The sequence below is a fragment of the Strongyloides ratti genome, scaffold srae_scaffold0000001 (genome assembly GCF_001040885.1).
Source record: "Strongyloides ratti genome assembly S_ratti_ED321, scaffold srae_scaffold0000001".
In the NCBI taxonomy this organism is placed as follows: Eukaryota; Metazoa; Nematoda; class Chromadorea; order Rhabditida; family Strongyloididae; genus Strongyloides; species Strongyloides ratti.
The window spans coordinates 637,179-658,574 of record NW_020171519.1 but is presented as its reverse complement, the minus strand read 5'-3'; the positions used below and the strand labels follow the sequence as shown (position 1 = coordinate 658,574).

At 20.7% G+C, this 21,396-nt stretch overlaps 5 protein-coding genes across 5 annotated transcripts; 4 read left to right on the top strand and 1 right to left on the bottom strand.

The window, feature by feature from the left end:
• Positions 1 to 858: 858 nt before the first annotated feature.
• Positions 859 to 2,807, top strand: SRAE_0000021700 (Kelch repeat type 1 and BTB/POZ fold domain and Kelch-type beta propeller domain-containing protein; the record flags this gene model as incomplete). The annotated part of the gene is made up of 8 exons (XM_024646078.1): positions 859 to 961; positions 1,045 to 1,157; positions 1,226 to 1,357; positions 1,400 to 1,453; positions 1,499 to 1,856; positions 1,898 to 2,081; positions 2,118 to 2,261; positions 2,309 to 2,807. The coding sequence occupies 8 exons, from the start codon at positions 859 to 861 to the stop codon at positions 2,805 to 2,807; spliced, it is 1,587 nt and encodes a 528-aa protein (XP_024500296.1).
• A 171-nt stretch (positions 2,808 to 2,978) lies between these two features.
• Positions 2,979 to 5,879, top strand: SRAE_0000021600 (Dis3; the record flags this gene model as incomplete). The annotated part of the gene is made up of 2 exons (XM_024646077.1): positions 2,979 to 3,083; positions 3,125 to 5,879. Coding segments are annotated over 2 exons (2,860 nt in total), but the record flags the coding sequence as incomplete, so codon positions are not given.
• Positions 5,880 to 6,192: 313 nt separating this feature from the next.
• On the top strand, positions 6,193 to 7,662 carry SRAE_0000021610 (Astacin-like metalloendopeptidase; the record flags this gene model as incomplete). Its single annotated transcript, XM_024646076.1, has 2 exons — positions 6,193 to 6,249; positions 6,289 to 7,662. 2 exons carry the CDS (start codon positions 6,193 to 6,195, stop codon positions 7,660 to 7,662), a joined length of 1,431 nt encoding a protein of 476 aa, XP_024510902.1.
• Positions 7,663 to 14,488: 6,826 nt separating this feature from the next.
• Positions 14,489 to 15,587, bottom strand: SRAE_0000021500 (Protein of unknown function DUF284,transmembrane eukaryotic family-containing protein; the record flags this gene model as incomplete). The annotated part of the gene is made up of 3 exons (XM_024646075.1): positions 14,489 to 15,186; positions 15,247 to 15,492; positions 15,533 to 15,587. The coding sequence occupies 3 exons, from the start codon at positions 15,585 to 15,587 to the stop codon at positions 14,489 to 14,491; spliced, it is 999 nt and encodes a 332-aa protein (XP_024500294.1).
• A 349-nt stretch (positions 15,588 to 15,936) lies between these two features.
• SRAE_0000021400 (Kinesin-like protein KIF1B) lies at positions 15,937 to 18,773 on the top strand (the record flags this gene model as incomplete). The annotated part of the gene is made up of 2 exons (XM_024646073.1): positions 15,937 to 16,064; positions 16,109 to 18,773. 2 exons carry the CDS (start codon positions 15,937 to 15,939, stop codon positions 18,771 to 18,773), a joined length of 2,793 nt encoding a protein of 930 aa, XP_024500293.1.
• Between the last annotated feature and the right edge of the window lie 2,623 nt (positions 18,774 to 21,396).

Genomic DNA, 21,396 nt, shown 5'->3' with positions numbered 1-21,396 from the left:
AATCATTATTCTTAGTATTTTTAAAATCTTTTACTGTTTTTAGAAAAATTCTATTTGCCTTATTATTTAGGTAAAACTTAAATATAATCATCCAGTAAAACATTAATTTAATAATAGTAAAAATATTTATTTATAAAATTAATGAAATAATAATGTAGAAAGATAAACATTGACAACGTATCATTTTTATAAAATAAATACATCCACACTTTGTTATCACCTAGTTTAAACAAATTTTTCCTATTAATCAAGCAAAATAAATAAAAAAATATCATAAAAATTTAATATTAAAAACATTTTTATTATATTATGAATAAACGCATAATATAAATTTAAGGTAATGATAAAAAACAAAAAATGAATATTATTATATATTTTATTTAATTAATTGTTTTTCATTAGTTAAATAAAGATTTATTTTACACACATAAATGAAAAGAATAAATTGTTAAAAAAATGTTATAGCAAAAAATTTTTTTTCAAAATAAAAAGCTTTAACTATATAATATAAGTAACATTTTTTTTATAGTAAAAAAATATTTCTTTAAAAAATATATTCAAAATTATATAACATTCTATTTACTAAATATTCAAAATTCTTTTCTAAATAGTAAAAATGTTGTACGTTAAAATCATTAATATTTTTATTAGTTAAATAAATTTAAAAGGTAAATATGTTAAAATTTAAATTTCAGCTGTTATATTCACAGGAAGTTTCAAATTTTAAATTAATTCTAAATTTTTAAAATATTTTTTAAGGCAATTTAATCATAGTCATCTCTTAAAACGAATTTTTACTGAACACAAATTTCTTTAGATAAAAACACAATTCGAATTGATATATGTAGTATATTTGAAATGTTCCCATACTTAAAATTATATCGTTCAAATAATTTACTTTCTGATATTACAATAAATGTTAATAATAAATCATATGCTTTGTCAAAAATAATCTTGGCCAGTCATAATCGTTTTTTTCTTGAACTTTTTAATAATGACAAAACAATAAGTAAGTGTGTTTTGATTAATTTCACATTTTTTTAGAAGACTATACACTTACAGGAGTAAGTGAAACTGATTTTGAAGTTTACCTTGATTACGTTTACAACAATGAAAATTTTGAGGTTTCTAATACAACATTTTGGAATTTATTGAATGTTTATTCTAAATTTCGTCTTCATGATTTGGAGGTAACATTTTTCCATTGGTTTAAGATCATTTTCAGATTACTTTATTGTCTTACGTTCTTCATGAATTACATCCTAAGAATTTTGTTATTCTTCTAAGAAGATCAATAGAATATGAACTGACAAATTTTCAAGATATTATTATTTCTACAATTGGGGTGAATATATTGGTAAATTTTTTTTAAAATATTTATTAATAAAAACTATTTTAGTTTGAAAATAGTAACAAAGATTATATAGCTTTTGAAGAAATGTACTTTAGAGAGGTACTGATATTAGTTAAAAAGTTAGCCTTAAAAGATAGTTTACAGGAGTCATTATTGGAAATTTCTTTGAAATGGGTTAAATTTGATATTAATATAAGAAAAAATTATTGGATCAGTATTGTTTCACTCTTAAATTGGGAAAAAATTTCAAAACAGTATATCCAAGATAAAGTTTTAATTCAGGATGACATTTTTGATTGTGATATAGTTTCAGGATATATTTTGGAAAAACTGTCTTTTATGAATGACACTCTAATAGAATATTCAGAAATATTAAAAGATTCTGTAATACCAGAAGCAAATAATACATGGAATACTGTTAATACAAAAACAAATCAAAAAAAAATATCTTTAAGTAATGAAGATATATCTAGTCAAGTTTATTTTTCTAAAGCATTAATGTGTAAGTTTTTCAATATATTATTAGTATAATAATAAATTTAGTTGGAGGATCAAAAAGAAAAAAAGATATTTATATGTTTGATTCTGATTGTCTTAGTCTTGAAAAAGTGGGTGAAACAGAACAATTTCTTCAACGTCACAGATGTGAACGAATATCCAACTATGTTTATATTTTTGGTGGTTATGATAAATTAATGGAAGGCCAAGTATCAAGCGACTTTTTGAGGTATGTAGTTTATACAAATTAATATTTAATTTTTAGATATGATATTTCAAACAAGGTAGTTACTATGCTTCCTTATAAAATGGCAGCTCCTAGATATTCTTTTGCTAGTTGTGTTATCAATGATGTACTTTTTGCTTTTGGTGGAAAACAGGGTAGTCGAACTGTTGCTGTAACTGAAAAGTAAGTTTGAAAAAAAAATTTAAATATTTATAATTTCAAATAAAAAGATTTTCATTAGAAAAAATGAGATGGGTCAAGGGTAGATGTACAGAAGCTGTGAAAGATCATGGTTTTGATGCAATTGTAGCGAGAAATGCTGTATTTTTAACGCCGGGTGGGTTATCAGCTTTAATTCGGCGTTATGATCCAAGAGAAGGTGGAATTAGTCAGTTGGAAAAAATACCTACTGGAAGGTACATGTGCGCATCATGTAAAAGTGGCGATAGTATAATAGTATGTGGAGGATATTCAAATATTTCCAGAAAAGAATGCCATCTTTACGATATTCGAAACAATAATTGGACAGCTTTAAGTCCACTTCCTGTTGCAGTCTATGGAGCTAGATCATTTTTCTACAATGACAACGTCTATGTTTTTGGTGGTGCTATTGATGGAACAAAAGGGACAAACAAAATTCAAACACTTAATATTTCCACTAACAAATGGAGTGTACTTGATATTAGAATGCAATTTTTTAATGATTCTTTTTCACTTATAACATATTAAAATGTATATCTTGAAAAATTTTGTTTTTATCAACAAAAATAAATTTGCTATGTCACTTCTTAAGACAACATTTTTTTTACTAAGTTTGTTTCATACCGAATACCTTTGGAGTTTTATATCTGTTATTTAATTATAGTTGCTTAAAGTAATTTTTTTTTATAAATTAAAAGTATGTATTGTTCAAATGTTAATTTAAATATTAAAGATCATGGAGCATTTTCAACACGTATAAACAAAACACTTCATCTTCTTTCTGGAAGTCAACGATTTCGTGTGGTAAATTTATTAAGTTAAATAAAAAAAATGTATTTTTTTAGAAAGTTACAGAAAAATTTTTGAGAGAAAAAATAATCTGTGGATTAAAAGACTGTCCAACATGTAAAGCGGCAAATATTTATTGTGATACTGATGCTGCTAAACCATGCATAGAGCCTGAATTTAATGCTGGGATCAATTCATTGGTTAAAGATCCTCATGTATTAATTTTTGATCAAGATTTATTTGTTAGTGCATATGATTTGGTTAATTTTAAAAAAATTGACAATGTCATTTTTTGCCATTCACAAATTGAAGAGTTAACAAAAATTCATCGCAAAGCTGGACGTCAAGTTATTGCAGAATGTCTCAAAGAAAGCAGTAGAGTATTTGAAATTTTAGATGATATTTGTGAACATACTTTTGTATCACTTCCAGCAGGAAAAAAAATGAATATAAGATTTAATTCTGTAATTATTAAAGTTGCTAATTATTTAAAATCACATTGGAATGAGAATAATATAAAAATTCGTCCTATAATTTTATGTGCATCTTCTGATAATTGTTCAAAAATAAAAGAAGAGTATGATGATTGTTTTACAATTAATGAATATGGGGAAGGAATCATTGATGATGATGATTTAAAAGATAGATTAAAAGGTTTGGAAGTTTTTGATGTAGATGATTATGTATATCCACCATATTATGAAACTAAAGAATTAGAAGATGGAATTAGAAAAGGTGAAATTAGACAAGGAACTTTTGAATTATCAAAAGAAAATAAAGATGAAGGATGGATAAATATAACTGAAGATGAACGAATATTATTTAAAGGAAGAGATAATATTAATCGTGCATGTAATAGAGATGTTGTATTCTATAGAATTCTTCCTCAAGAACAATGGACTTCTCCTGATAATAATATTGTAATTGATGTATCTGATGAATTAAAAGAAGATGATGCAAAAGCAGAAGAATTGCTTGATGCTCCAATTGTAAAAAAAATAAAAATTAATGATGAAGATAAAGTTTGTTGTGGGCAAGTTATTGGAGTTAAATCAAGATCATGGAGGAATCTTTGTGGTGTATTAATGCCACGAACCGGAAACGGAGAAAATTGTTTATTTTTACCGGCTGATCCAGCATATCCAAAGATTAGAGTTCGCATTAAAAGATATGATGAAATTTGTGGAAAAAGAATTATTGTTAAGGTAGATGATTGGCCATCGAATTCTCGTTATCCAATAGGTCATTATGTAAGAATGATTGGTAATGCTGGTGATGTAAATGTTGAAAATGAAGTTATTTTATTAGAACATGACATTCCGTATCTTCCATTTTCAGAAGAAGTTAATGCATGTTTACCAAAAATGCCATGGGTACCAAATTTAAATAATGGGCGTGTCGATCTTAGAGATTTACTTATTTGTTCTGTTGATCCAGATGGCTGTACGGATATTGATGATGCTTTACATTGTCGTTGGATAGAATGTAAAAATCGTTATGAAGTTGGTGTTCATATTGCTGATGTAACTGCTTTTGTTAAACCTGGTACTGCTATTGATAGAGAAGCTCAGTTAAGATCCACATCTGTTTATCTTTGTGACCGAAGAATTGATATGTTACCAGAATTATTATCAGGAAATTTATGTTCACTCATGCCAGATGTTGAAAGATATGCATTTTCTGTACTTTGGTATTTTAAGGATGATTTTACACTTGATATTGACATTGAACCACTATTTCAAAAAACTTTGATTCGATCCAATAAAAAGTTTACTTATCACGAAGCACAAGCTCTACATGATGATACTACTAATGATAGTGATTTAGCCAAAAGTTTACGTAATTTAATGAAAATTTCAAGAGTTTTAAAAGATATCAGAATTAAAAATGGTGCTTTAACTTTAGCATCATCAGAAGTACGATTTGAAGTTGATACAGCTACGGGGTTACCATTAAAAGTTACTTCAAAAAATTTTGTATCAACAATGTCAATGATTGAAGAATTTATGTTGTTAGCAAATTGTACAGTTGCTAGAAAATTGATACAACATTATCCTGAATTTTCTGTTCTTCGTAGACATCCACAACCAACTGAAAAAATGTTTGATCCACTTAAACAAATTTTTGATCAACTTGGAGCTCATTTAGAAGTTGCAACTGGAAAAACATTATCTGATTCTTTAAATGCTGCCACAAAAAATGATACAATGACTGATACACTTCTCCGTATGAGTGCAACAAGGTGCATGACTCAAGCATTATATTTTTGTGCAGGTTCTATTGAATCTAAAATGTATAAACATTTTGGATTAGCAGTACCAGAGTATACACATTTTACATCACCTATTCGACGATATGCTGATGTTATGGTTCATCGTCTTTTAGCTGTAATTATTGGAGCTGAAGAATTTCATAAAGATTTTGCTAATAAAACTAGAGTTATTTCTGCTACAGATAATATGAATTATCGTCATAAAAATGCTCAATATGCTAGTAGAGCTTCTGTTTTTCTAAATACATTACTGTATTTTAAAGATAAATCTGAAATAACAGATTCATATATTATGAAGGTTAAGAATAATGGTGTTCATGTTTTTGTACCAAAATATGGTTTTGATTCTGCAATTGTTGTTGACCCTAAAAAATATTCATCTGGTAAAAATTTTATGGAAAATCATAATTTACATATATTTTCAATTCTTCGAGTTATTATTAGCACAGTAAAATTAATGAATGGTAATATGAAAATTAAATTAACTCTTGCTGATGACAATGTTGAAGTTGAAAGTGCTCCTTTGTTACAAGAAGATGGTTATTAATTTTTTTTTGCGTTTTGATACATATAATTTCTTATAAATTTGTTTGTTTTTATCTTTTAATATAAAAAAATTGTTTGTATAAATTATTTTGCCTCAAAAAAAGAGACATAACACCTGATAAAGTTTAAATAATTGCCTTTAAGCCTACTCAGAATTTCTTTTGTAATAAAAATTTTACTATCCATTAATATTTGATTTAGTTAAATTATTATAAATTGGTATGTATTGTATTTAATCAGATGACATGATACAAGTTCAAATTGTATATAAAATATAAAATTTTTTAAAATATATACATATTAATAATGTATTTTTTTAAAGAGTTCCTTCTTATTATTATTTTATCATTACTAATCAAAGCTGTAAGTTTTTTTTTTAATTTTTTAAACATTAAATAAAAGAGACGTCTTTTTGACATAAGAAATGATACAAGAAAAAATCTATCTAGTTATTCTAAAAAAAATTTTGATAGTACTATTGTTGGATTAAAACGTTTAAATAGATTACAAAGAAGATTAATGGGTCTTAAAAATAACAAAAAAAATATTGACGAAAATAGTGAAATATTAATTGAAGATCCAATGACAAATCCAAATTTATTTCAAGGAGATATTATTCTTACTGAAAATCAAGTAGATGAAATTGCATTAGATATTGTAAAACAGGCTGAGGAAAAGAAAATTGATATAAATGATATCGAAAATAAAACAGATATATTAAACAGAAAAAAACGCTCTATTGCAATAAATTCAAAATATAATTGGATTTTTCCAATACCATATTATGTTGATACAGGAGTAAATGCTACAGTTGTAGATTTAGCTTTAGCAGAAATGGTTGCTGAAACATGTGTACGATTTTCTAAAAGTTTATCTCCAATTACAGGTAAAGCTGGTTTAAGATATTTTCTTGGTTCCGGATGTTGGTCATATATAGGAAAAATTTTTGATGTATATTCTCAAGATATAAGTATTGGAAATGGTTGTGGATATAATGGTATTATTCAACATGAAACATCTCATGCTTTAGGATTACATCATGAACAAACACGACCAAATAGAGATGCTTATGTTTCAATTAATACTGAAAATATTATTTCGGGAATGGAATCAAATTTTTTTAAATCTGCTAGTGATTCTGTAAATAGTTTTGGAGTACCATATGATTATGGTTCTGTTATGCATTATGGAAGATTTGATTTTTCAAAGAATGGAAATGAAACAATTGTATCAAAAGTTAAATATTTAGATAAAACAATGGGACAGCATGTTCATTTATCATTTAATGATATAAAATTAATTAATTATAGATATTGTTCTTCAATATGCACGAATAAAATAAGTTGTTTTAATGGTGGATACCAGAATCCAAATAATTGTCTGATATGTAAATGTCCTAGTGGGTTTACAGGAAAATCATGTTTAGAAATGGTTAAAAATATAGATACAAAATGTGGAAATAATTTGTTAACAGCAACAAGTACCAAAAAAACTTTATCAGTAACCGGAGTTGCTGATTGTTATTACTTTATTAACACAACTGTTAACAATAGAATCAAAATAACCATTAATAGTGCAACTCTTTATTACTTAGATCCTTGTATTGTAGGAAAAGGTCTTGAAATAAAATACAGAAATGATAAGACAATGGCTGGATATAATTTTTGTGGATCAATTACTAATAAAATAGTAACATCTATAGGAGATACAATGTTAATTCATTATGCTGGAAAGTCATTTACTCATTCATTTAATTTATCATATAATATGTTTTAATTATTATAATTAAAAACTTAATTAATAATTTTTAATAAATATATTGGTAATCTTTTTATATATATATATTATTAAAAAAAATTATCGTTAACTAATGCTTGCTTGTATTATTTTAATTATATTACTAAAAATTATTATTCTGAAACTTGCTTGACATTTACATTAAAGTCCAAGAATTATAAAAAAATAATGTACTTTACTATTTTTATTTTTAAAAATATTTTTTTTTTATAAATTTGTAATAAATCGTAAAAAAATTGTTTTTAATTATAATAACATTAAATTTATATTAAACATATTCATTTATTTTATCATATATTATTTCAATGAAATAAGCTTTATTAATTAAATGTACATAAAAGATTAATTTTTTTATTATATAACAATTGATAAACTTTTTATTCAAACAATAACTTACTTTTTTTTTGTTTATAATTTTAACTTTAAAAATATATTGTTAAATCTTTTATATTAGTATAAATAATAATATATTCAATTATTTTTTTTATTAAAAATTTTCTTTTGAATTAAAAATATATAGATATATAATTATATAAAGAAAATTAGCAATTACTATAAACTTATTTACCTTTAATGTAATATATTGCTTTAAACATTTTAAAATTGAATAAAAATATTTAAGAAGTTTTATATAAAAGATTATAAATTTCTTTAAATAAAAATATTTTTTTCTAGATTGATTAAAAACATTTAATTTTAAATTGAAAAGAATATATGAATTAAAGAGATAAAAATATAGATTGTTGTTTTAAATATTTCACTTTGAATTATATATTTATATAATAAATTGTTAAAATGCCATTATAATATATTTAAAAAAATTAGTAAAAAATATAGAAGTGAATAAGATAAAAAAAAGTTTTGAAAAATAAATTAAAAAAGAAATACGTTTATATTCATATAAAAAACTCTATAATATTAGATGTTTTAAAGAAATTGTAAGAAAAAATATGTAAAAATTGTTGTGTTATAATAAAAAATAATTAATCTTAAAACTTTTAATTTATTTGTATATAAATTATATTTTGAGAATTTTTTTATTTTTCGTTTAAATATTGAAAATATCTTTTTTTACAATCATCTAATAAAAATTAAGTTAAATATCTTTGTAATAAATTTATTTTAAAATTATTGTTTTATTAAATTTTAAATTATATAAAATTTTAAATAATTTAAAATGTTATTTAAAAAACTTAATTGAAATTTGAAATATTAGATTTTTAAAGTATATAATTAAAAGTAATTATTATTATTATTTAATATTTTTAAATTTAAAAGTTATTTAAAAATAGAATTTTTATGTTTGTAAAAATGACTTTATTCATTTTAATAACAACTTTTTTTGCTAAAGAAATTTTTTTTTCATATTAGTTTGTTATTAATAATTAGTTTTATAAGATGCTTTAAAATCGAATTAGAAATTAATAATGCTAATTATTTCTTATTGAAATGCTAGTAATATTTAACAAAAGATTTTTGTATTAACAAAATTATAATAGTGAAAAAATATAGTTTATTACTTATTTATTAAAGATATGTTTATATTTACAGATTCAACAAAAACATCAAAGTTTGTTTACATTATTAATATAATATTTTTCATTTCTATAATTTTTTGTAAAATAGTTTTCAGAAAATTTTCAATATAGAGATTTTGTAACAAAATATATTATACAATATCATATTTTCATATATTTATTTAAGCATATTTTATCCGTTTATTGTATTAACAATCTGTAGAAATATAATTATTATAAAATATAGATTTTTAATAATGTATTCTTTATTAAAATTTCAAATATTATAAAATAAATCAACTTAATATTATAATAATTTTATTTCAACTTTTCGGCTTAGTTTTAGAATCACTGATGTACTAGAATTTTTTTTTAGAATTTGAATTTGCAACTATAATCATTCGATAGCCTTTGAAATAAGATGAATTTTGAATATAATCAACAATATTCTAAAATTGAAACTTAAGGAGTTATAATGATTCAAAGTTGAGGGGCGAAATTGGGGAATATTTTTTTTAAATCTTGATTTTTATGATAATATTGTTAATTTAAAAAAAATACTATATTCTAGATCATTTTTTTACGAGAAATTCACTAAGCCTATTTACATCTTTATAGGACTTTTAAAAATGAAGATATAATAAGAAACGTGTTAAAAAAAAGGTTTTAAGAATTTTGTGATAACTCACATCAATGAAGTCACAGAACCATGAAACTTGATGCGCTGTGCTTCATTCGTGATTTTAGGTATACCTTACGTTGAAAAGATTTTAAAATTTTCAATCATTCTTGAAATACTATGCTTGGTACTTTTTCGCGCGTAATCCATTGTCATCATTTTTTTATATCTCGAAAGTGGTTAAAGGTATAAAAATATTTTGAAGGTAGACACCATATGAAAAGTCATTTGAAGATGATTGCAGAAATCTGCTTGCATTTATTTTGAATTTGAAGCGAGATATGAACAAAGGCGGAAATTTTTCTAAAATATTCATTGTTCCCGACTTTTCAGTATCTCAAGAAATACTTATCCTATGAAGATAGGACTAGTTTTATTCGATTTCTATTCAAATTTTGGTCTAGATTAATAATTTTCATAGCTACAGTATCATTTTTTTAGAGATATAAAAATTGGCTGAAAATTTTCTAGATTTCTAATTTTACTTCTAAAACTGTGACCAAAAATGGACAACTTTTTTTGGAATTTAAAAGTGCCACTATAATCATTTGATAGCCCTTGAAATGGGATGAATTTTGAATATAATTAACAATAACTTAATTTTAGAGTCACGTATGTATTACAAATTTCTTTTGACAATTCAAAAATTAAATATATGTATAATTTTTTTTTATTTGTTTATATGATAATTTTTATTGTTTATGTAATAAATTTTTCTAATTTTTTTTTATTTTTTATCAACTAACAATTTATCAATTTATCAATTTACTATTTATTTAATTAAATTTTTAAAAACTTTTCAAATACTTTATTTATTTTATTTTTTATTAATTTAGTATGTTAGTGACTCTAAAAGATATCTAACTTTTCATTTGCATTGATATCTATTCAGATAAATTCTTTTTACAACTTCATTTTTTATATGTTTATAAAGTTAATGCATTTAGTTTCAAAAAAGAAAAATCAATTTTTTTCATTAATTGACAATTTTTTGATAGATTTGATTTGTTATATTATTACTATATTAATAGCATTTTAAAAATGAAATTTTTAACAAAATACTACAATTTGATGGATAATATTAGTGATATTAGTAAATCTAGAATCATACAAAGTTTTATAAAAATGTGTTTTACAAAAATTTTTTATTTATTATATTTACTTAGTAAATATATCGTTTATACGCAGTAATTAATAATTTTGTCATTTAATAATATGAAATAAATAATACATTTTTTATATAATCTCAATGTTATTTTGTATAAATTCATCTTTATTCATTATATCATTCAAGAAGTAAGGAATGATTTTATGAAAATTAGAATATGTTTGTTAAAAAAGTAAAAGGATATAATTTATCTCAAGTTGTCATTTTAACAAAAACAATCTTACTTAGCAGCTAAAAATAAAAAAATTGTTAATGATATTATAAAATTTTCAACAAACATTTTATTACAATTTTTTTATTTTAAAAGAAATTATAATTTTTACGTAAAAAATAATAAATACCTATATGTGTATAATATTCACTGTCTTCTTATTTTTAATTTTACATTTTAAAATATTTTTGATACAAATTTAATGTAATGTAAAAATATTTAACATGGTACTTTTAATATTGTATTAACATTAGTATTATAAATGAATTTTTTTTGAAACATAATCGTATAGCCTTTTAAACATTACTATAAATAAAAAAAATTTCTAAAAAAATTATTGAAATAAATAAAAATTTTATAAGTTATAAATAATTAAAGATAAAAGGTGAGTGTTAAAGATATTCTGTTAAAAAATCAATTGCAATAATTAAGCTAATAGTTTACAGAATTGAGTAAACAATTATAGATAATTATTTTATAAAAAATTAATTAAATTTAATCAAATTTAATCAAATTTTCATTTTACTATTTTGTAATGACATATGATAAAAATTTTAACTAGAAAAAGATTTCAAGAAGGTACTTATAACAAAAGTTAAAGAGATTGCAAAATCATAAAATTAAAAGTGTTAGATCAAAAAAAAAATATTGTTGATATCTGATATTATTGAAACTTTTTTTAATTTTGCCACCAATCAGATGTAATTGACAAGCTTATGATATTTTGGAGAAGTTTCAAATTCAAAACTCATAACTCAAATATATGACTACACAAAATTATTAAACAAAATGTTTTAATTTTCTTAACATTCTTAATCCACAGTCCACGTTAAAAACAATTTCTAAATTTCAATCGTTCTTGAGATACACTCTCCAGTATTTTTGTGCGCTTACTTTATTGTTATCATTTTTTGTATCATATTTACAGTTGAAAATAAAAAAATATTTTGAACCAGACTCTACATGAAAACTAATTTGTATTCGAATTCAAAAGCCAATTTGTTTACATTTTTTTCCAAAACCAGATTTGGCAAAAAGTGGGAAATATTTCTAAATTTTTATTGTAACAGACGATTTATATTTTAGCTGAAATTTATCATATTACCATGGAATTAGTTTCATTCGATACCTCTTAAAATATTAATGTAGAATAATTCATTTCTAAAATAATATCTTGTTTATTTTCAAAGATTCAAAATTTATCTTAATATTTCCAATTTGACTTCTATTTTAAACAATCAAGAAAAATTTTTTTTGGGATTTACAAATGAAATTACATTCATTTAATAACTTTTAAAAAATGAGGAATTTTAAATATGATTATAACTATACCATTAACAAAACTTGATGCGTTGTAATTAGTCAAAGTTAAAAGTAAAAGTTCATTGAAAAAATAAATGTCAACTGTATATAATATTATCAAAACTTTTTAAACATGCACATGAATCAGCCAAAACTGACAAATTTATGAAATTTTTGTAACTATCAAATGTATGTGATAATTATTTTTGAGTGTTGAATTTCTATAAATTTTTTAGATATGGTTCATGTTAAAATGATTTTCAAATTTTTATCTTTTATTAAGATAAATTGTTTGGTATATTATAGTATTTTATATTTTTGTTATTATATTTATTTTTAAAAATGGATAATTCTATAAAAAAAATTTTAAATTAAATTATATATGAAAAATTTTTTAGAAATTATTGAAATAATTATCTTGATCATTATTGGAAATATAAAGACAGATAAAAAGGTTTGAAAATATTCATTATTTTTAACTTTTTAATAACTTGGTTTAAATTTATTGAATAATAATAAAAGTATTATTAAACTATATCGTTAAAGCAATTTAATTATAATAAATTATTCATTTTTTAATATTTCAAATTAAATTATATTTATATATATATTAACTCTTATTTTATATCTAATAAAAATTATATTTATAGAAAAATGATTAAATATTAATTAATTTTTGTTACGTTTTTATTTTATATATATTTTCATAAACAATTAATAAAAATATTTGCATAAATTTAATGCTTTTTTATTTTTAAATGTTAAAAGTTATTAGTTTAACGATAAAGTTTTACAATCTTATTAAATATTTAAAGAAATTAAGAGTAAATAATTTTTTTTTACATTATTTTAAATACTATTTAATTAAAATTGAAAATTTTTAGAAATATTATAATGGGCATTCCTTTATTTGAATATTTTTTAATTGGTTTTCAAATATTTAGTTTTTTTCTATATATTTTGGTAATTTTTATTCTTGCATTGGATTTTTACAATTGTACAGAAAACTTTAATCCTTCATTTACTGTTTTATTCATTTTCAATGGTTTGAGTGATATTTTATCTTCACTATCAATTTTATTATTTAGAAAAATAGTAGCATGGAATATTTTGCATGAATATTTTGTTACTAATACTAAAATTTTATATTTTTATAAACTATTTTTTTTTCAAAGTATTGTTTTGTCAATAACTGGTAATATTGTAATAACGTTTAATCGGTTTATTGGTATTTATGCACCAATTTGTTTTAAAAATATTTGGACAACTAAAATTTCTGTAATCATAATTTTTTTTCAAATTAGTATTTGTTATTTATGTTATACTCATATATTTTTTACCAATATCATTTATATTTATGATTATGTAGAAAGTGAGTGGTACATAACTACAGAATCATTAGTTTATTCAATTATCAATAATATTATACTTTTATTTTTTTGTACAATTGGCACTATATCAACTACATTTTTTAATTTTTTAATTTGGATAAAGTTTAAGAATATATTTAAAAATCAAAATAAAGAAAATTCAAAAGAAATAACAATTTTTCTTTATATGTGTTTAACTAGTATTTTTTTTATTATTACTACAACTCAAATTGCCCTACGACTAAACTCAATAATTATTGATAATAATGAGTTAAGAAATGTTGTTAATAATTACTTTTTTTATTCATTACCACTTTTATCATCTTTAACACCATTTATAATGATATTACATAGTAGTTATATTAAGGATACAATTAACAAATTAATAAACAACATTCTTAAAAAATTATTTAAATAGTTAAATATTGTTCTTTTTTTTTATAACACATAATAATATAACAAAATTTTAAATATTATTATGTATTATTTAATTAACAGATAATTTAAATTATTACAATTTTTTTTTTAAAATTACAAATAAATTTAATTATATTTAAATTACATATTGTCTAAATTACCTATTTCTTCTAATGAGTGACCAAATTTATAATGAATAATAAGTAAAACTGAACCAAAGAATATACAAATACCTGCAACTGTTAAAAAAGCAATACCAAAAAATGGATTTTTACCACCTATCCATGATGTTGTTGAAATTACAAATTGTTTTGTACCATTGAAACTTAATACATCGTAATTGTTAGTAACTTTTAAAACATATTCTCCACGTGGTAATCCACTTGATAATTGAGGTATTGTTCTCAATAATTTTCTATATGGTTTTCTAAAATTATTAAATCCTGCTGTTGTCATCCAAATAATAAAATCAAAATTTTGTACACCATTATTTTGAGAATTTGTAACATCAAGCATGCAGACATCAACATTCCACTTTTTTGGACGAACAGTATTAGATAATGCTTCACATAAAGATGAAGTTGAAGCATAATGTGGATTTTTAAAAAGTCTTACACGATCCCCTTCTATTAATAAACCTTTATAAGTCCATGGAACAGTAATATCATATGATGGCCATAATGGATTTGGTTGTTCTCTATATTTATAAACTAACTCAAATTTATCATTAAACATTGAATTTGCTATTGCTCCACATGGATAAATGACCTTAGAATTTGGATCATTTTCATTTTCTCGTGAATAAGAATCACATCCTGATACATCATATATATTACTGCCTAATAATTGATAATCATTTAAACTTTGTTGATATCTTCTTGAATTTTGATAATAATTACCTAATTGATAAAAAAAATATACATCTCCATTAAAGTCATCCTCAAGAAAAAATTTTTTTTCACATATTAAATTATTAAAACAATCTGTATAATCTATTATTAATTCTTTTATATTAATAGATTCTTTTAATAATATTCCGCCTAATGGAATAAAAATAATTCCAATAAAAAATGTAAATGGTATAACTGTATATAATGTAGGTATTGGTTGCCATGCTTTCAATTTTTGTTGTCTTATAGGAGAATCTAAATAACAAACTTTATATAATATATCTTTTCAACACACCTTTAGGTATCTTTGAAATATTGTTTTTATCATCAAAATCTTTTTTTATTATCATATTAATATAAAAAAAAAATTTATCATATATTTTCTATTAAATATATATAAAATTTTTGTTAAAAATTATTAACAATATTATAAATTCAAATATATATGTTATTATAAATATTTTATTCTTCAATAACTTTAATGTAATATTTAAATAAATTCATTCAATAGTAACAATATTAAAAGCATAAATATTATATAGCAACTAAAAATTTATATGCCATAAATAGAAAAATTTAATGGAAAAAAAGATTTTTTATTATTTAATAGCGAAATATTTTTTATTTATTTTAAATAATATTAGTTTATTTATAATTATCATTTTATATTAATATCATTATTTCTATTATAAATAAATAATGAATAATAAGATTACTGAGGAAAATGTTATAGTTGCCGTTAGAGTTAGACCATTTAATAATAGAGAACTTAAACGAAATGCTCAATGTATTATTGAAATGCCTAATTTAAAAGAAACTATAATAAGGTAATAAAAAAATAATATATATATAATAAAAATATTTATAATAGAAATTATAAAGATAAAAAAGAAGAAAAAAAATTTCAATTTGATTATAGTTATTGGAGTTTTGATAATTTTTTTATTGATAAAGATGGAGTTAATATAGGTGAATCACCAAAATATATAAATCAAGAAAGAATTTTTAATGATATTGGAAAAATTATATTAAATAATGCTTGGAAAGGTTTTAATGTTTCATTATTTTCATATGGTCAAACAGGATCAGGTAAAACTTATACTATGGTTGGTTTTCAATCTAATAAGGGTCTTGTATCAAATATATGTGAAAAACTTTTTCAAACAATATTAGAAAAAAAAGAAAAAAAACATGAATATCAAATATGTATATCAATGTTTGAAATTTATTGTGAAAAAATACGAGATCTTTTGGTAACAGAAAATATTATAAAAAATAATTTAAAAATTAGAGAACATCCTAAAACAGGATTTTATATAGAAAATTTAAAATATTTAGAAGTAAAATCATTTAATGATATTGAAAAACAAATAGATATTGGTACAAAAAATAGATCAATAGCTTCAACTAGTATGAATATGACAAGTAGTCGTGGACATACAATTATAAGGTTAAATTTTAAACAAAAAATACCAAAAAAATCAGGAAATGGTACAACGACAAAAAGTTCAGAAATTAACTTAGTTGATTTAGCTGGTAGTGAAAGACAAAAAGATGCTGAAATTGAGGGACAAAGATTAAAAGAAGGAATTGTTGTTAATAAAAGTTTAACAACACTTGGCCGTGTTATAAAAACAATTGTTGACATACAACAATGGAAAGGTAAAAATAAATCAAATGTACAAATTCCATATCGTGATTCTATATTAACATGTATTTTAAAAAATGCATTAGGTGGAAATTCTAAGACTATAATGATAGCGACTATCTCACCGGCAGATATAAACTATGATGAAACATTGTCAACATTACGATTTGCTGATAGAGTTAAAAACATTAAAACTAAAGCTATAATAAATGAATCAGTTACAGATAAATTGATAAGAGAATTAATGGATGAAAATATTCGATTAAAAGAACTTATTGACAAAGGTGTATCTATAGATGGAAAAGTAGCAAGTGATGATGAGGTGGAAGAATTAAAAAAGCTACTAGAAAATAATAAAATAGAAATGAAAAATTTAAAAAAAAAATGGGAAGAAAAATTTAATTTAAAAGAAAAAGATTTAATACATTATAATGAAGATATTATTAAAAAAAAGAAAGAAATACCACATTTGTGGAATTTAAATGAAGACCCAGCATTGACAAATAAAATTGTACATTTTATATATAAAAATGATACATTAGTCACAAATCAAACAGACATTACATACAAAAATAATAAAATTGTTTTACAAGGATTATCAATAATGGAAAACCATGCAATTATTTTTAATAAAAATGATAAAAAAATATTGTTAAAACCAAATGATGGTAAAAAAATATTAATTAATGGTCATATTATATATGAAGAAACTGAATTAAAACAAAATGATATTATTCTTTTTGGTGGTAATCATATGTATGTATTTCAAAATCCCAAAAAAGAAGGAATGTTAAATGTAAATGAAATTACTTATGATATGGCTCAAATTGATATTGCAAGAAATTGTGGATTTGGAAATCAATTAAATGGAATTGGTATAAAACAAAATAATATTCCAGAATTAGAGGAAGATCTTATAGAATTGATACCAAAAATTGATAGAACAAATTTGATGTGTAAACAATTAAAAATTGATATTGAATATAGCATTATTTTAGTCACTCCAGAAAGCAGAGGATTGTTAAAAGGATCTGATCAAGCTTTAGTCAAAGCAACAAATCAAAAAGAAGATATTTTTTTTATTTGGTCAAAGGATAAATTTTTGACAAGATATTATGATATTGAAGAAATCTATCAAAATTATATTGAAAACAAGAAAGACTATATTAAATGTAATATGGATTATCCTTTTTTTGAGTCATTAAAAAGTGAAGTTTACATTGGAACTTGTTATGTTTCCTTAAAACCATTAGCCAAATTAATTGATATTTCAAATGATATTCCAATTATTGATTTCAATGGTGAAACAGTTGGTTCATTAACAGTATCTTTAGTTTCATGTCAATTAAGTGGTAAGGAAATAGTTGGAGAATTTGTAGAAAAAAGTAAAGAAATAGTTGGTAAAAATATAGGATTTAAAATAAAGATATATACAGCTAATTCTTTATCTAAAAGATATGAAAAATGTTGGTGTAGTTATAAATTTTTTGAAGAAAGTTTAAAAAAAACTATCGTTGGAAAAGGAAATGATGTAGTATTTGCATATGAAGATGTCTTTTACTATAAGCCTGTTACAAAAAAATTACTAGAATACTTAGAAACAAAAACTTTAATTATTAATGTACACGGATACCAAAAAACAAGATGTAGAGATAATTTAGATCATGATATTACACTTAAAATTAATCAAATTTTTGATGATCCAATTGAAAAAAAAATTGAAGAATTAAAGGTTAATAAAAATCAGGTAAAAGAAAATGACTCTATAGTTATTTCTAAAAAAAAAGATCCAATTAAAAAAAGAACAGTCAAAAAAATATCAAACAAAATTGTTTCTGAACAGAAAAAATCACAACTAAGCAAAAAAATTGTAATTAATAAAAAATAGTAACACTATTTAAAGTTAACAGATTTTTAATTGTTAAATGTTTAAATGCCGTTTTTTAAACAATTTAAAATTTGAAGAAAAATAATTTAAACAAAATGTTTTTTTTTTTAAATAAAAGAAATAAAGAATTATTTATAATTAATTAATTTTTACATATAATTTTAAACTAAACTAATTTATATATTTTATAAAATAATTATGATCAAATCAAATTAATAAATTATGATTGTATATCAAACTTATTTCTGATTAAATTTTTTTTTAAATACTATAAAAATTTAAACTAAAAATTCTTTTTTTTTGTAAATATAATATACTATAAATTGAATTTAAATTGGTTTCAATCAAAAAGTTAAAAGTATTGTTAAGATTGAATTTTTCCCACAATGTTGATTATAAATGTTATCAGTTGTGAATTACTTTTTTGTTACCAGTAACATTAATATTATAGTTTTAAATGTCCAAAATTACAAAGAATCAAAAAATTGTACAAAAAATATTTGAAACATTAATTTTTTTAAAAAAAAAACATTTTTACTTAGAAAAATTTTAATCAAATATTTTATAATAAAAATATATGAAAAAGATAAATTTTATAATAAATAAATTATTTTTAATTTTTATAAAAAATTTTTTATATTTCAATAATAAAAACATTATATCATATAATAAACCTTATTTTTATAGGCAATTTAAATGCTTTTGTTCTATTTTCAAATAAACTTACACATAAAATAAAGTGAGTACAATGTTTTTCAATTATAGGTAAATAATTTTTTTTGATAAGTATACTGTTATACGTGTAGAAGTTTTGAAAATATTTAAGTATATTAAAATATTTAACTATTGTTAATTTAATGTGAAAATGGTATTGGTAAGACTAGTACATTTGCATTAATAATTTATATATTAAATAAAATTGATGCTAATTGTTGTTTTTATTCATTTAAAAAAAATTTTCAATTTATTTTAAAAAACCGTTAAAATAAGTTCAGATAAAAAAAATATTTAATTATTATTTTTACATTTATTCATGATTATATTAAAAGATATATTTTAAAAAATAAATTCAATATTTTTAAATAATATTTTAAATATTTTAAAAATTTTTTTTATAATATGTAAATAGTTTGTCACTCATCTGTAAAAAATTATATAATTTTTTATTAAATTGAGTTTTAATATTGAAGAAATAAATAATAATATTAGTCAAAACATTTTATTTTCAGTTATTATAAAATTTATTATTTCAAATATTCAAATAATTAAATAAATTTTACTTTTTAAGAGATAATTATGTTATCAACAATGTCTTATTATTAAATCTAATTTTACTATACAATTTAAAATAATTATTTAAATAAAAATAATGATAAAACATAAGTTATACATTTTTTGTTGAGAATATCTATGATTAGTAAGAAGTAATAATAAAGTAAAACAACACACAACTATTTTTGTTAAAATGCTAATCTTTTAAAATTAAATATTCATCAAACATGTTATTTTTTAAATTTATTCAAAATGAATATATATAATTTATTTCTAAGAAAAAAAAATTGTAATAAGTTTGATATTGAGTTTTCTTTTATGAATAAAGTAATTTTATGAAAATATTCTATTTTCCTTTATTTTATAAATTGTTAATTTTTTGATACATCCAATAAAAAAGATAAAAAACTAAATCATATATTGTTTTACTTTATGTTGTAAATGGAATTTCATTTAAAAATTTTTGTGATTACCAAATAATACAATATACAAATATTATTCTAAAAAATTTAACCAAAATTGATAAAGTTTTTAAATAAATATTATCAACTTTACTTCAAATAATTTTTTTAACAAAAAAAAATGATAATGTTCTAGTTTGCACTTATATTAACAATATTTCATTTTTAACTGAAAAAATTATTTACAAAATTAACATATAATTGTTAAATTTTCAAATTCTACACATATGAAATTTTAAAAAATAAACTTGTTACAAATCAATGAAAAATATGATTAACTTTTATTTTAAATACATTTATTTCAATTTTATAATTAAGATTTATAAAACTTTTTTTTGCTAAATTTTTGATAATTATATTTTAAAAAAATTCTTTATATAAGCTTGAACATTTAATTATAACATAAGTTATACTATATATTATATTATACAATATTTTTGTATTAAAATTTTAAATTTAAGAGTTATTTTTCAAATATTCTTTTAAATTTCACAAAACATTATGACTTATAATATTGTAAAAATTTATTTTTTTATAAAACGTTTAATAATAACATTAAATATTGTAATATATGAACATTGGTATCTAAGTAACGGCAATAAAATTTGTACGAAATTATTCTAACGCAATATAAGACATTGAATAAAATTATACTTATAAGTTTATATTTTAATACAGTTAACATAATAATATGATATTTATTTAAGATTCATAAAATGAAAAAATAACTTATAGCTTTATAAATATTTTATGTATTAAATTAAAAATTTTAATATCATCTAAATATTTTACATAACAATTTAATTAAAAAAAATATTAATTAGCTTTAAATTATTTCTAATTTACAAAAAAAAAAGGATAAAAGTTTTATATTTTTATAGTACATATTA